The sequence below is a fragment of the Mixophyes fleayi genome, chromosome 2 (assembly GCF_038048845.1).
Source record: "Mixophyes fleayi isolate aMixFle1 chromosome 2, aMixFle1.hap1, whole genome shotgun sequence".
In the NCBI taxonomy this organism is placed as follows: Eukaryota; Metazoa; Chordata; class Amphibia; order Anura; family Limnodynastidae; genus Mixophyes; species Mixophyes fleayi.
The window spans coordinates 199,073,929-199,089,796 of record NC_134403.1 but is presented as its reverse complement, the minus strand read 5'-3'; the positions used below and the strand labels follow the sequence as shown (position 1 = coordinate 199,089,796).

The 15,868-nt window shown below is 52.2% G+C and overlaps 1 protein-coding gene across 10 annotated transcripts in view; it reads right to left on the bottom strand.

Moving 5' to 3' along the window:
• BCAS3 (BCAS3 microtubule associated cell migration factor) overlaps positions 1 to 15,868 on the bottom strand; it is a 1,120,339-nt gene that overhangs the window by 942,909 nt on the left and 161,562 nt on the right. For all 10 annotated transcript variants that reach the window (XR_012688055.1, XM_075195324.1, XM_075195323.1 and 7 more), the window contains one exon: positions 15,208 to 15,315. Coding sequence is in view for 9 of the 10 variants with exons in the window: in XM_075195324.1 (XP_075051425.1) it covers positions 15,208 to 15,315 (108 nt within the window). In the remaining variant the exon portion in view is untranslated. The remainder of the gene's footprint in view (positions 1 to 15,207; positions 15,316 to 15,868) is intronic.

Sequence of the window (15,868 nt, the reverse complement as noted above, 5' to 3'; positions counted from 1 at the left end):
CCATCCTGTGATGTCATATCCTTGTTGCAACCTGTGGATTCTTCCTCCTGCCTTGCTCCTCTGGTTCATCCCTGCTCGGAACCTGTTCATACTTCCTGCTTCCCTGCATTAGCTGTTTACCTGCTGGTTTCTGAACATTCGTATTATTTCCTGCATCAGCTTGCACCTGATATTTACTACTGCTCTCGATTACCTGCTATTTATACTTTTATTCTGCAAATAAACAGAGTGTTTTCACCATATTCGTGACTCCTAGCTGTACTCCTGTTTGTAACCGTGACAGTATAACCAGCCCACAAAACAGCTTTGGAGTCAGGTGAAAGTTTTGTTTTATTCTGGGCCATTTTTTCCTGCAATCAAGTTTTAAATTTTTTTTTGCAACATGTCTGTTTCACCAATCATGGAATTGCCACTGCTACAAACTTAACAGATGGACATTATATTGCTACGTTCTCAGCTTGCTAGATTTTCCTCTTTACTTGTGGACCCACTCAGGAGACTGTCAGATTCTGCCTCTCTTAATTCAGAAGCTGCTGAGCTGTCTCAATCCACCTTCTCTGCTGATGAACCTGTGCAAACAGCACCTCTTAAAAGTACTTCTACAAATTTGCTGTTTTCTATGAACTATGGGGTAACAAATTCCCAGTACACAGGTGGTCCACGCCCCCATCTGACCGAAGAGGAACGGCGACGCAGGATAACATACAAGTTGTGTCTCTACTGTGCCAGCAATGCACATTTCTTGCAGGACTGTCCTGTCCGTAGACCACGTCAGCTTACTGAACCATCTCCTGTTATTTCCTCTCCGCATTCCAAAATTGTTTATGCTCCACCATTTCTGTTCTCTGGGAAGAGACCCAATCTGCCAGCTCCAGCCGCCTGTCCTGAGGCGCCAGCTCCAGCCACCTGTCCTGAGGCGCCAGCCTCTGTCTCCTGTGCCGAGGTGCCAGCCTCTGTCTCCTGTGCCGAGGTGCCAGCCTCTGTCTCCTGTGCCGAGGTGCCAGCCTCTGTCTCCTGTGCCAAGGTCACATCATCTGCCTCCAGCTCTGAGGTCACATCATCTGCCTCCAGCTCTGAGGTCACATCATCTGCCTCCAGCTCTGAGGTCACATCATCTGCCTCCAGCTCTGAGGTCACATCATCTGCCTCCTGCCACTGTGTCCGGTCCCGAGCCTCCTGCCACTGTGTCCGGTCCCGAGCCTCCTGCCACTGTGTCCGGTCCCGAGCCTCCTGCCACTGTGTCCGGTCCCGAGCCTCCTGCCACTGTGTCCGGTCCCGAGCCTCCTGCCACTGTGTCCGGTCCCGAGCCTCCTGCCACTGTGTCCGGTCCCGAGCCTCCTGCCACTGTGTCCGGTCCCGAGTCTTCAGCCTCTGTCTCCGGTCCCGAGTCTTCAGCCTCTGTCTCCGGTTCCGAGTCTTCAGCCTCTGTCTCCGGTTCCGAGTCTTAAGCCTCTGTCTCCGGTTCCGAGTCTTAAGCCTCTGTCTCTGTTCCTGAGCTTCAGCCTGCTCCAGAGGGGGCCTTCCCCTCCAGGCCGCTCCAGAGTTGCCAGTCCATGCGGTCCGGCCCGAGTTGCCAGTCCATGCGGTCCGGCCCGAGTTGCCAGTCCATGCGGTCCGGCCCGAGTTGCCACTCCATGCGGTCCGGCCCGAGTTGCCAGTCCATGCGGTCCGGCCCGAGTTGCCAGTCCATGCGGTCCGGCCCGAGTTGCCAGTCCATGCGGCCCGGCCCGAGTTGCCAGTCCATGCGGCCCGGCCCGAGTTGCCAGTCCATGCGGCCCGGCCCGAGTTGCCAGTCCATGCGGCCCGGCCCGAGTTGCCAGTCCATGCGGCACGGCCCGAGTTGCCAGTCCATGCGGTCCAGCCCGAGTTACCACTTGGTGCTGTCTGCCCTCAGGCTTCTCAATGTGCTGTCTGCCCTCAGGCTTCTCAAAGTGCTGTCTGCCCTCAGGCTTCTCAATGTGCTGTCTGCCCTCAGGCTTCTCAATGTGCTGTCTGCCCTCAGGCTTCTCAATGTGCTGTCTGCCCTCAGGCTTCTCAATGTGCTGTCTGCCCTCAGGCTTCTCAATGTGCTGTCTGCCCTCAGGCTTCTCAATGTGCTGTCTGCCCTCAGGCTTCTCAATGTGCTGTCTGCCCTCAGGCTTCTCAATGTGCTGTCTGCCCTCAGGCTTCTCAATGTGCTGTCTGCCCTCAGGCTTCTCAATGTGCTGTCTGCCCTCAGGCTTCTCAATGTGCTGTCTGCCCTCAGGCTTCTCAATGTGCTGTCTGCCCTCAGGCTTCTCAAAGTGCTGTCTGCCCTCAGGCTTCTCAAAGTGCTGTCTGCCCTCAGGCTTCTCAAAGTGCTGTCTGCCCTCAGGCTTCTCAATGTGCTGTCTGCCCTCAGGCTTCTCAATGTGCTGTCTGCCCTCAGGCTTCTCAATGTGCTGTCTGCCCTCAGGCTTCTCAATGTGCTGTCTGCCCTCAGGCTTCTCAATGTGCTGTCTGCCCTCAGGCTTCTCAATGTGCTGTCTGCCCTCAGGCTTCTCAATGTGCTGTCTGCCCTCAGGCTTCTCAATGTGCTGTCTGCCCTCAGGCTTCTCAATGTGCTGTCTGCCCTCAGGCTTCTCAATGTGCTGTCTGCCCTCAGGCTTCTCAATGTGCTGTCTGCCCTCAGGCTTCTCAATGTGCTGTCTGCCCTCAGGCTTCTCAATGTGCTGTCTGCCCTCAGGCTTCTCAATGTGCTGTCTGCCCTCAGGCTTCTCAAAGTGCTGTCTGCCCTCAGGCTTCTCAATGTGCTGTCTGCCCTCAGGCTTCTCAATGTGCTGTCTGCCCTCAGGCTTCTCAATGTGCTGTCTGCCCTCAGGCTTCTCAATGTGCTGTCTGCCCTCAGGCTTCTCAATGTGCTGTCTGCCCTCAGGCTTCTCAATGTGCTGTCTGCCCTCAGGCTTCTCAATGTGCTGTCTGCCCTCAGGCTTCTCAATGTGCTGTCTGCCCTCAGGCTTCTCAATGTGCTGTCTGCCCTCAGGCTTCTCAATGTGCTGTCTGCCCTCAGGCTTCTCAATGTGCTGTCTGCCCTCAGGCTTCTCAATGTGCTGTCTGCCCTCAGGCTTCTCAATGTGCTGTCTGCCCTCAGGCTTCTCAATGTGCTGTCTGCCCTCAGGCTTCTCAATGTGCTGTCTGCCCTCAGGCTTCTCAATGTGCTGTCTGCCCTCAGGCTTCTCAATGTGCTGTCTGCCCTCAGGCTTCTCAATGTGCTGTCTTCCCTCAGGCTTCTCAATGTGCTGTCTGCGCTCAGGCTTCTCAATGTGCTGTCTGCCCTCAGGCTTCTCAATGTGCTGTCTGCCCTCAGGCTTCTCAAAGTGCTGTCTGCCCTCAGGCTTCTCAAAGTGCTGTCTGCCCTCAGGCTTCTCAAAGTGCTGTCTGCCCTCAGGCTTCTCAAAGTGCTGTCTGCCCTCAGGCTTCTCAAAGTGCTGTCTGCCCTCAGGCTTCTCAATGTGCTGTCTGCCCTCAGGCTTCTCAATGTGCTGTCTGCCCTCAGGCTTCTCAATGTGCTGTCTGCCCTCAGGCTTCTCAATGTGCTGTCTGCCCTCAGGCTTCTCAATGTGCTGTCTGCCCTCAGGCTTCTCAATGTGCTGTCTGCCCTCAGGCTTCTCAATGTGCTGTCTGCCCTCAGGCTTCTCAATGTGCTGTCTGCCCTCAGGCTTCTCAATGTGCTGTCTGCCCTCAGGCTTCTCAATGTGCTGTCTGCCCTCAGGCTTCTCAATGTGCTGTCTGCCCTCAGGCTTCTCAATGTGCTGTCTGCCCTCAGGCTTCTCAATGTGCTGTCTGCCCTCAGGCTTCTCAATGTGCTGTCTGCCCTCAGGCTTCTCAATGTGCTGTCTGCCCTCAGGCTTCTCAATGTGCTGTCTGCCCTCAGGCTTCTCAATGTGCTGTCTGCCCTCAGGCTTCTCAATGTGCTGTCTGCCCTCAGGCTTCTCAAAGTGCTGTCTGCCCTCAGGCTTCTCAAAATGCTGTCTGCCCTCAGGCTTCTCAAAGTGCTGCCCCTGCCAGGCCTGCCGCCCAGTCCGGGCCTGCTGGCAAGCCTTCCTCCCAGTCCGGGCCTGCTGGCAAGCCTTCCGCCCAGTCCGGGCCTGCTGGCAAGCCTTCCGCCCAGTCCGGGCCTGCTGGCAAGCCTTCCGCCCAGTCCGGGCCTGCTGGCAAGCCTTCCGCCCAGTCCGGGCCTGCTGGCAAGCCTTCCGCCCAGTCCGGGCCTGCTCCCAAGTCTGCCGCCCAGTCCGGGCCTGCTCCCAAGTCTGCCGCCCAGTCCGGGCCTGCTCCCAAGTCTGCCGCCCAGTCCGGGCCTGCTCCCAAGTCTGCCGCCCAGTCCGGGCCTGCTCCCAAGTCTGCCGCCCAGTCCGGGCCTGCTCCCAAGTCTGCCGCCCAGTCCGGGCCTGCTCCCAAGTCTGCCGCCCAGTCCGGGCCTGCTCCCAAGTCTGCCGCCCAGTCCGGGCCTGCTCCCAAGTCTGCCGCCCAGTCCGGGCCTGCTCCCAAGTCTGCCGCCCAGTCCGGGCCTGCTCCCAAGTCTGCCGCCCAGTCCGGGCCTGCTACCAAGCCTGCCGCCCAGTCCGGGCCTGCTCCCAAGCCTTCCGCCCAGTCCGGGCCTGCTCCCAAGCCTTCCGCCCAGTCCGGGCCTGCTGCCAAGCCAGCCGCCCAGTCCGGGCTTGCTGTCAAGCCTGCTGCCAAGCCTGCCGCCCAGTCCGGGTCTCCTGTCAAGCCTGCTGCCAAGTCCGAACCATCCGTTGCCAAGGGTGCCAAGTGTGAGCTGTCATCTACCTTTGAGGGGCACCTTTCTCAATTTAATGCTCTACTGAGGTTTTGTGCTTCTTATTTCCCCTCAGTACCTAGCCTTGCCAGTGACCCAAAGAGGCAAGTTTTGTTTTTGTTAACACATTTTAGAGGAGAGGCTATGGAATGGGCAAACCCTTTTGTTGAGTCTGATCACCCCATTCTATCTGACTTACAACTATTTGTCGAGGCAGTGATCAACAAGATTTCACCAACACCTCCTGCTATGCCATCTTACGGGGCCTCCGTATTGTCAGCAGTTCCACCCATCTCACCTGGCCTAAAGATTCCTTTGTGCTCCACCCAATTGGTTCAAACTGCTGTTCCAGGGAATTCTCGCAAGAAGAAAAAGCGAAAGAAGAGAGCAAGGTCTACGGAGCTTGAACTGGCAGCTGGCATAGTTTCCTTTGCCCGTCCACCCATGGACGAGGACTTTTCTGCCGGGCCCCCAATTCTGGATTATGATTCCGATGAATTCAAACATTTTTGGTAATTTGGCGTCTGGAATATGCCCTTAAGGGAGGGGGTACTGTCACGATCTGCCTACAGCTTATGCATTACATGCTGCTTTGCATGGCAGCTCCTGCCTTTTTGTCCTTATTATTGTATTTGTATTGGCAGTACCTCCATTCACCAGAGGTGCTGCTATTGTGCCTTCTTGTGTGCATTAGGGGTTAACCTTCATGTTCACCAATTATCCCATGCACCTGGGTGTGGTTTTCCCTTTATATACCTGTCACTCCCAGCACACATGGCTGGTTATTGTTGTCCCATCCTGTGATGTCATATCCTTGTTGCAACCTGTGGATTCTTCCTCCTGCCTTGCTCCTCTGGTTCATCCCTGCTCGGAACCTGTTCATACTTCCTGCTTCCCTGCATTAGCTGTTTACCTGCTGGTTTCTGAACATTCGTATTATTTCCTGCATCAGCTTGCACCTGATATTTACTACTGCTCTCGATTACCTGCTATTTATACTTTTATTCTGCAAATAAACAGAGTGTTTTCACCATATTCGTGACTCCTAGCTGTACTCCTGTTTGTAACCGTGACAGTATAACCAGCCCACAAAACAGCTTTGGAGTCAGGTGAAAGTTTTGTTTTATTCTGGGCCATTTTTTCCTGCAATCAAGTTTTAAATTTTTTTTTGCAACATGTCTGTTTCACCAATCATGGAATTGCCACTGCTACAAACTTAACAGATGGACATTATATTGCTACGTTCTCAGCTTGCTAGATTTTCCTCTTTACTTGTGGACCCACTCAGGAGACTGTCAGATTCTGCCTCTCTTAATTCAGAAGCTGCTGAGCTGTCTCAATCCACCTTCTCTGCTGATGAACCTGTGCAAACAGCACCTCTTAAAAGTACTTCTACAAATTTGCTGTTTTCTATGAACTATGGGGTAACAAATTCCCAGTACACAGGTGGTCCACGCCCCCATCTGACCGAAGAGGAACGGCGACGCAGGATAACATACAAGTTGTGTCTCTACTGTGCCAGCAATGCACATTTCTTGCAGGACTGTCCTGTCCGTAGACCACGTCAGCTTACTGAACCATCTCCTGTTATTTCCTCTCCGCATTCCAAAATTGTTTATGCTCCACCATTTCTGTTCTCTGGGAAGAGACCCAATCTGCCAGCTCCAGCCGCCTGTCCTGAGGCGCCAGCTCCAGCCACCTGTCCTGAGGCGCCAGCCTCTGTCTCCTGTGCCGAGGTGCCAGCCTCTGTCTCCTGTGCCGAGGTGCCAGCCTCTGTCTCCTGTGCCGAGGTGCCAGCCTCTGTCTCCTGTGCCAAGGTCACATCATCTGCCTCCAGCTCTGAGGTCACATCATCTGCCTCCAGCTCTGAGGTCACATCATCTGCCTCCAGCTCTGAGGTCACATCATCTGCCTCCAGCTCTGAGGTCACATCATCTGCCTCCTGCCACTGTGTCCGGTCCCGAGCCTCCTGCCACTGTGTCCGGTCCCGAGCCTCCTGCCACTGTGTCCGGTCCCGAGCCTCCTGCCACTGTGTCCGGTCCCGAGCCTCCTGCCACTGTGTCCGGTCCCGAGCCTCCTGCCACTGTGTCCGGTCCCGAGCCTCCTGCCACTGTGTCCGGTCCCGAGCCTCCTGCCACTGTGTCCGGTCCCGAGCCTCCTGCCACTGTGTCCGGTCCCGAGTCTTCAGCCTCTGTCTCCGGTCCCGAGTCTTCAGCCTCTGTCTCCGGTTCCGAGTCTTCAGCCTCTGTCTCCGGTTCCGAGTCTTAAGCCTCTGTCTCCGGTTCCGAGTCTTAAGCCTCTGTCTCTGTTCCTGAGCTTCAGCCTGCTCCAGAGGGGGCCTTCCCCTCCAGGCCGCTCCAGAGTTGCCAGTCCATGCGGTCCGGCCCGAGTTGCCAGTCCATGCGGTCCGGCCCGAGTTGCCAGTCCATGCGGTCCGGCCCGAGTTGCCAGTCCATGCGGTCCGGCCCGAGTTGCCAGTCCATGCGGTCCGGCCCGAGTTGCCAGTCCATGCGGTCCGGCCCGAGTTGCCAGTCCATGCGGCCCGGCCCGAGTTGCCAGTCCATGCGGCCCGGCCCGAGTTGCCAGTCCATGCGGCCCGGCCCGAGTTGCCAGTCCATGCGGCCCGGCCCGAGTTGCCAGTCCATGCGGCACGGCCCGAGTTGCCAGTCCATGCGGTCCAGCCCGAGTTACCACTTGGTGCTGTCTGCCCTCAGGCTTCTCAATGTGCTGTCTGCCCTCAGGCTTCTCAAAGTGCTGTCTGCCCTCAGGCTTCTCAATGTGCTGTCTGCCCTCAGGCTTCTCAATGTGCTGTCTGCCCTCAGGCTTCTCAATGTGCTGTCTGCCCTCAGGCTTCTCAATGTGCTGTCTGCCCTCAGGCTTCTCAATGTGCTGTCTGCCCTCAGGCTTCTCAATGTGCTGTCTGCCCTCAGGCTTCTCAATGTGCTGTCTGCCCTCAGGCTTCTCAATGTGCTGTCTGCCCTCAGGCTTCTCAATGTGCTGTCTGCCCTCAGGCTTCTCAATGTGCTGTCTGCCCTCAGGCTTCTCAATGTGCTGTCTGCCCTCAGGCTTCTCAATGTGCTGTCTGCCCTCAGGCTTCTCAAAGTGCTGTCTGCCCTCAGGCTTCTCAAAGTGCTGTCTGCCCTCAGGCTTCTCAATGTGCTGTCTGCCCTCAGGCTTCTCAATGTGCTGTCTGCCCTCAGGCTTCTCAATGTGCTGTCTGCCCTCAGGCTTCTCAATGTGCTGTCTGCCCTCAGGCTTCTCAATGTGCTGTCTGCCCTCAGGCTTCTCAATGTGCTGTCTGCCCTCAGGCTTCTCAATGTGCTGTCTGCCCTCAGGCTTCTCAATGTGCTGTCTGCCCTCAGGCTTCTCAATGTGCTGTCTGCCCTCAGGCTTCTCAATGTGCTGTCTGCCCTCAGGCTTCTCAATGTGCTGTCTGCCCTCAGGCTTCTCAATGTGCTGTCTGCCCTCAGGCTTCTCAATGTGCTGTCTGCCCTCAGGCTTCTCAATGTGCTGTCTGCCCTCAGGCTTCTCAAAGTGCTGTCTGCCCTCAGGCTTCTCAATGTGCTGTCTGCCCTCAGGCTTCTCAATGTGCTGTCTGCCCTCAGGCTTCTCAATGTGCTGTCTGCCCTCAGGCTTCTCAATGTGCTGTCTGCCCTCAGGCTTCTCAATGTGCTGTCTGCCCTCAGGCTTCTCAATGTGCTGTCTGCCCTCAGGCTTCTCAATGTGCTGTCTGCCCTCAGGCTTCTCAATGTGCTGTCTGCCCTCAGGCTTCTCAATGTGCTGTCTGCCCTCAGGCTTCTCAATGTGCTGTCTGCCCTCAGGCTTCTCAATGTGCTGTCTGCCCTCAGGCTTCTCAATGTGCTGTCTGCCCTCAGGCTTCTCAATGTGCTGTCTGCCCTCAGGCTTCTCAATGTGCTGTCTGCCCTCAGGCTTCTCAATGTGCTGTCTGCCCTCAGGCTTCTCAATGTGCTGTCTGCCCTCAGGCTTCTCAATGTGCTGTCTTCCCTCAGGCTTCTCAATGTGCTGTCTGCGCTCAGGCTTCTCAATGTGCTGTCTGCCCTCAGGCTTCTCAATGTGCTGTCTGCCCTCAGGCTTCTCAAAGTGCTGTCTGCCCTCAGGCTTCTCAAAGTGCTGTCTGCCCTCAGGCTTCTCAAAGTGCTGTCTGCCCTCAGGCTTCTCAAAGTGCTGTCTGCCCTCAGGCTTCTCAATGTGCTGTCTGCCCTCAGGCTTCTCAATGTGCTGTCTGCCCTCAGGCTTCTCAATGTGCTGTCTGCCCTCAGGCTTCTCAATGTGCTGTCTGCCCTCAGGCTTCTCAATGTGCTGTCTGCCCTCAGGCTTCTCAATGTGCTGTCTGCCCTCAGGCTTCTCAATGTGCTGTCTGCCCTCAGGCTTCTCAATGTGCTGTCTGCCCTCAGGCTTCTCAATGTGCTGTCTGCCCTCAGGCTTCTCAATGTGCTGTCTGCCCTCAGGCTTCTCAATGTGCTGTCTGCCCTCAGGCTTCTCAATGTGCTGTCTGCCCTCAGGCTTCTCAATGTGCTGTCTGCCCTCAGGCTTCTCAATGTGCTGTCTGCCCTCAGGCTTCTCAATGTGCTGTCTGCCCTCAGGCTTCTCAATGTGCTGTCTGCCCTCAGGCTTCTCAAAGTGCTGTCTGCCCTCAGGCTTCTCAAAATGCTGTCTGCCCTCAGGCTTCTCAAAGTGCTGCCCCTGCCAGGCCTGCCGCCCAGTCCGGGCCTGCTGGCAAGCCTTCCTCCCAGTCCGGGCCTGCTGGCAAGCCTTCCGCCCAGTCCGGGCCTGCTGGCAAGCCTTCCGCCCAGTCCGGGCCTGCTGGCAAGCCTTCCGCCCAGTCCGGGCCTGCTGGCAAGCCTTCCGCCCAGTCCGGGCCTGCTGGCAAGCCTTCCGCCCAGTCCGGGCCTGCTCCCAAGTCTGCCGCCCAGTCCGGGCCTGCTCCCAAGTCTGCCGCCCAGTCCGGGCCTGCTCCCAAGTCTGCCGCCCAGTCCGGGCCTGCTCCCAAGTCTGCCGCCCAGTCCGGGCCTGCTCCCAAGTCTGCCGCCCAGTCCGGGCCTGCTCCCAAGTCTGCCGCCCAGTCCGGGCCTGCTCCCAAGTCTGCCGCCCAGTCCGGGCCTGCTCCCAAGTCTGCCGCCCAGTCCGGGCCTGCTCCCAAGTCTGCCGCCCAGTCCGGGCCTGCTCCCAAGTCTGCCGCCCAGTCCGGGCCTGCTCCCAAGTCTGCCGCCCAGTCCGGGCCTGCTACCAAGCCTGCCGCCCAGTCCGGGCCTGCTCCCAAGCCTTCCGCCCAGTCCGGGCCTGCTCCCAAGCCTTCCGCCCAGTCCGGGCCTGCTGCCAAGCCAGCCGCCCAGTCCGGGCTTGCTGTCAAGCCTGCTGCCAAGCCTGCCGCCCAGTCCGGGTCTCCTGTCAAGCCTGCTGCCAAGTCCGAACCATCCGTTGCCAAGGGTGCCAAGTGTGAGCTGTCATCTACCTTTGAGGGGCACCTTTCTCAATTTAATGCTCTACTGAGGTTTTGTGCTTCTTATTTCCCCTCAGTACCTAGCCCTGCCAGTGACCCAAAGAGGCAAGTTTTGTTTTTGTTAACACATTTTAGAGGAGAGGCTATGGAATGGGCAAACCCTTTTGTTGAGTCTGATCACCCCATTCTATCTGACTTACAACTATTTGTCGAGGCAGTGATCAACAAGATTTCACCAACACCTCCTGCTATGCCATCTTACGGGGCCTCCGTATTGTCAGCAGTTCCACCCATCTCACCTGGCCTAAAGATTCCTTTGTGCTCCACCCAATTGGTTCAAACTGCTGTTCCAGGGAATTCTCGCAAGAAGAAAAAGCGAAAGAAGAGAGCAAGGTCTACGGAGCTTGAACTGGCAGCTGGCATAGTTTCCTTTGCCCGTCCACCCATGGACGAGGACTTTTCTGCCGGGCCCCCAATTCTGGATTATGATTCCGATGAATTCAAACATTTTTGGTAATTTGGCGTCTGGAATATGCCCTTAAGGGAGGGGGTACTGTCACGATCTGCCTACAGCTTATGCATTACATGCTGCTTTGCATGGCAGCTCCTGCCTTTTTGTCCTTATTATTGTATTTGTATTGGCAGTACCTCCATTCACCAGAGGTGCTGCTATTGTGCCTTATTGTGTGCATTAGGGGTTAACCTTCATGTTCACCAATTATCCCATGCACCTGGGTGTGGTTTTCCCTTTATATACCTGTCACTCCCAGCACACATGGCTGGTTATTGTTGTCCCATCCTGTGATGTCATATCCTTGTTGCAACCTGTGGATTCTTCCTCCTGCCTTGCTCCTCTGGTTCATCCCTGCTCGTAACCTGTTCATACTTCCTGCTTCCCTGCATTAGCTGTTTACCTGCTGGTTTCTGAACATTCGTATTATTTCCTGCATCAGCTTGCACCTGGTATTTACTACTGCTCTCGATTACCTGCTATTTATACTTTTGTTCTGCAAATAAACAGAGTGTTTTCACCATATTCGTGACTCCTAGCTGTACTCCTGTTTGTAACCGTGACACTTCCACCGCAGGCCAATATGAGGTTCAATACCGGACCCTTGCTTCAGAACTTAAGTGGAATAACGAGCCTTTATTAGCCACTTTCTGGCTGGGGTTAAAAGACTGCGTAAAAAAATGACCTTGCCTCCCGGGATTTATCTACCAACCTGGACAACCTGATCTCCCTCTGTCTCAAGGTGGACATCCGCCACAGATAACAATTCCAAGAAAAGGATCGCACTCATCGATTGGCACCTTGCTTCAAGTACCCTTCTACTACTTGCCTACCCATTTCCAAGGAAGTTTCCAAGCAGTTGTATCGCTTTCGTCTAACTTCTGAAGAGAGGGAACGGTGAATCAAGAACCGCCTCTGCCTCTATTGTGGAGATGCCAGTCATCTACTTTCCTCCTGTCCTAAGAGGCAGGGAAATGCTCCCTCCTAGGAGATATCAGGGGGGAAGTCCTAGGATCAGAATCCTTTATTGCCTGTTCTCTGAAAATCCAGATTTCCTGATGTCTGTACCCCAAATTCTTCTGATGGTTCCCATGACTTGCTCACCTGTGTAGACTCCAGATCTGCAGGGAACTTCATTTCTTCCGCCATAGCAGCCAGGCTTCATCTACCTTTGTTTTCATTGCCATAACCCCTGGCCTTGACCACAGTAGATTGAAATTGAGTCACCAGCAGTTCTCTCTCGTGTCACTGGTTCAGTTCAGTTGCAGGTAGGAGCTTGTCACTCGGAGTGGATCAAAATCCTGATCCTACCATAGTCAGTCAATCCCATCATCTTGGGGTTACCCTGGCTGAGTACCAAGTCCCCCCAGTTTGATTAGGATTATGCTTTAAGTCATCTCTTTGGAGGCCTTCTGTAACAAGCATTGCCTCTCTTGGGTATCGCACAGAGTCCCTGCCTCATCCTTGCCTGTGTTCCTGGGCTACCAGAAATATACACAGCCTTCCACAATGTTTTCAGCTAGTAAGCCTCCAAAGAGTTACTGACACTTCGACCATTGTCCACTGATCTTGTCCCTGGTAAGAAAATTCCCAGAGGAAGAGTATATTCTATCCTTTGTCTTTACTGGAGACCCAAGCCATGTCTGATTATATTTCAGAAAGTCTTCGAAGAGGGTTTATCTGTAAATCCCCCTCACCTGCTAGCACAGGATTCTGCTTTGTCAAAAAGAAGGATGGCACCTTAAGACCCTGTATTGATTACTGTCAGTTAAATCATGATCAAGTACTGTTATCCTCTTCCTCTCATCACAAAATTGTTCGATCGTATCTGTGGTGTACGGACTTTCTCCAAACCTGATCTTAGGGGAGCTTAAAATCTAATCCTCAGTCCAGGGTGACAAATGGAAAACTGCTTTTAATACCCAGAATGTGCACTACGAGTATCTTGCTTTTCGGGTTGTGCAATGCCCCAGTGGTGTTTCAGGAATTCATCAATGAAATTTTCAGAGACTTGCTCTACCACACAATGGTGATTCATCTTGATAAAATGCTCATCTTCTCACAAGATCTATCCTCCCACTGAGATAATGTCAAAGGGGAACTCTCTTGTTTGCGACAAAATTGCAAATTAGAGAAATGTCTCTTCGAGCTCCCCAAGTGCCCTTCCTGGGATACCTTGTATCTGGTACTGGTCTTCAGATGGATTCTAAGACGGTGGAGTTAATTCTCAACTGGCCCCAATCCTCTGGATTGAAGGCTACACTAAGTTTCATTCGCTTTGCTAACTATTACCGCCAATTTTTAAAAGTTTTTTTTACACCCTTATTGCTCCAATTACTTCCCTCATCAAAAGTATAGACAGCCAGGTCTTGGGGCCAACCTGACTGTCTATACTTTCAATAACTTCAAAAAAGTATTCTCTGTCGCTCCAATGCTTAAGCAACCAGACCAATGCAAACACTTCTTCTTGGAGGTCGATGCCTCTTCCGTTGGTATAGGGCCGATTTGTCTCAGAAATCTTCCTCTAGTAAGCTCCAACCATGTGGATTCCTCTAAAAAATTCTCCCCCTGTGAGAGAAACTACAACATCAGTGACAAGGACCTTCTGGCAATTAAAACTGCCTTAAAGGAATGGCATCACCTTCTGGAGGGGGCTCTTCATCCTATCATAGCTTTTACAGACCATAAAAATCTTACCTATTTACACAGTGCCTCAATTCTCACCAAGCCCAATGGTTTCTATTCATCTCTTGATTTCAGGTAAATCTTACCTACCGCCAGGCACAAAGAACTTCAGGTCTTCATCGGTGACTGTCTTGGAGAACCGCGACCTGCGCTTCCGTTCCAGCTAAGACCATACCTCTTTGCAGGGGTCCCTGATGATTACCAGGAGCATGCTAGACTCCGCACCACTAAGTTAAGTTATGTAAATACCAGCAAGTGACTTCCATCCAGCATCCATTTGTTACAGATGTCAGGCTTGCAGTGACAGATTAACAAGAGGACATCAACTGGTAAATAGGCCCACTTGTGAAAAAGAGTGCTTCATGCATACAGCTTTAAGTTTACACCCATGTTTTTCCTAATTTCCAACAATCCCTTATTATTTAGAGAAACCCACCAATGTACCCCTTTTGCTGGCACTCTGGAACCTTATATGCTGACAAAAGATAGCTAAGAGATTTGTTAGAACTTGCTGACCCAACCTATCGTATCTGTGAAAGCAGTAAGGGGTTTAAATGTAAATGTAACCTGGGAATGGATTTGCAGCAACGCCCATCCAATCATGAGCAAACATGCTGACCTCATGTATGACATTTATATCTAATAACTTTATTAAATTTAATAGTTTGGCAGCGCTTGAATTGGTCAGAGCATTGGGAAGCCGCGTTGTATTGGTTAGAAGTAGTTACACCCCATGTGGGCTATAACATGAATAAAATAAGAAACAAATATGGATTTTACCATATTAAATATATTACCCCAACAGCAACCGGCAGCGGTGTTAGAATGAGTCCAAATGGTTTCAGCATTGTTCTGTTTTCTTCTGGGGGGTACATGTTTTGGAATGTACAATTTCCCTAGGGAATTCAGCCCTGTGCTGAAGAGGCTAGGACTGACTGACATTATGACAGGGGGATGTAACAAATGGGTTTCCCTGTGTGTCACCGCACAGGCTGTCATAGCCTAGTGCTGGTTGTGGAATTTTGCCAATACAAGCCTAAGCTATAAGCGCTAATGTTGGTACCGTTTTAAGACATTTAACATTAAGTCAATCTTTTTCATCAATGATTACTGGCATCTCTCTACCGCATGATACACCTTAAACCTTCATATAGCACATGTATTTTATGTATTACGCTGAGTTGCACATACAATAAAGATACATGCAGTTTAGCATATAGACGTAATTGAGTCTTTTTTTATGCATTTTACATGCAATTTCGACCCTACATGAGGCCCGGTGTTTGTAACATGTCACACATCGGCGTCTTCATCACACTTACCATGTCAGTGAGTGTCATTTCCTGGCCATCCGGCCTCTCCTTGTCACCTGCAGCATTCCTGAGCACTGTATCACCATTTGTAAACAAATACTTATGTCTGTTCTGCTGCATGGCATTGGCCATACTGGATTCTGTCAGGTGATCTTCCCAATCCAACCGGACTCCAGTAGCTGCGTTCACATGATTCCTACTTAAACTAGCTCCTGAATTAAGCTCATTGTCAGACCAACTTACTTGGGAATAGTTCCCGGTCTCCAGGCTGCAGTTGTTTCCAGCGCTGTTCCTGACACACGCTGCATTTACCTAAGTGCTCATTTCTCAGCAATAAATCTGTATTCACCAAAGTGTTCATTTCTCAGCAGTAACTCTGTATTTATCAAAGTGCGTGTTCCTCAGTAAGCATGTAGAACTTAATCTAATTTTCATAACACAGATAAGATAAAAATGTTACCTTTTATTGCAATGCAGGTCATAGATTGGAGTTTTAAACTGAATAGATTTCACCATCTCCCCAGTCCGTAGAGAATATAAATCCACACAGCAGTACGGTTGGCTTGTGCTTAGGAAAAAGAAAAAAATAGCATATTTAATATATACACAAAAAACATGTCATAGTATTGACTGATCCTGATTAATGATAGATTAAGAATAAGGCACTCAGTCACCGTTCTTACTGCATGTGAAGTGATACACTGCTCTCTTAGATCTGGGTACAGGTCAAGAAACCATTTTTTACATGTTTCCATACTGTCATTTAAGTTTAAGCCTGCAGCAAAACATGTTACTGAAGTTTCAGCATCCTGATTCCCCTTTTTAACCACCATCATAGACAAGCCCGAGCAAGGAGTAAGAGGTGCCCTATTGAATCCTCTATTTAAAACATAAAATAAAGCTGTTGCATAAACCATTTTTAGCAACCATGCAATATACAGGCTATTTAGTAGTTCTTGCACAGTATGCAGTTGGAAAACCAATGTACATTAACTTTTTTCATATTACAGAGTCCTAACTATATTACAAAATCAATGTAAAACTTGTAAACTTTCCTGCTTCCATGGCTCCAGAAGGAATATGATGATAACAATAAACATACACCACATCCTGAACACACA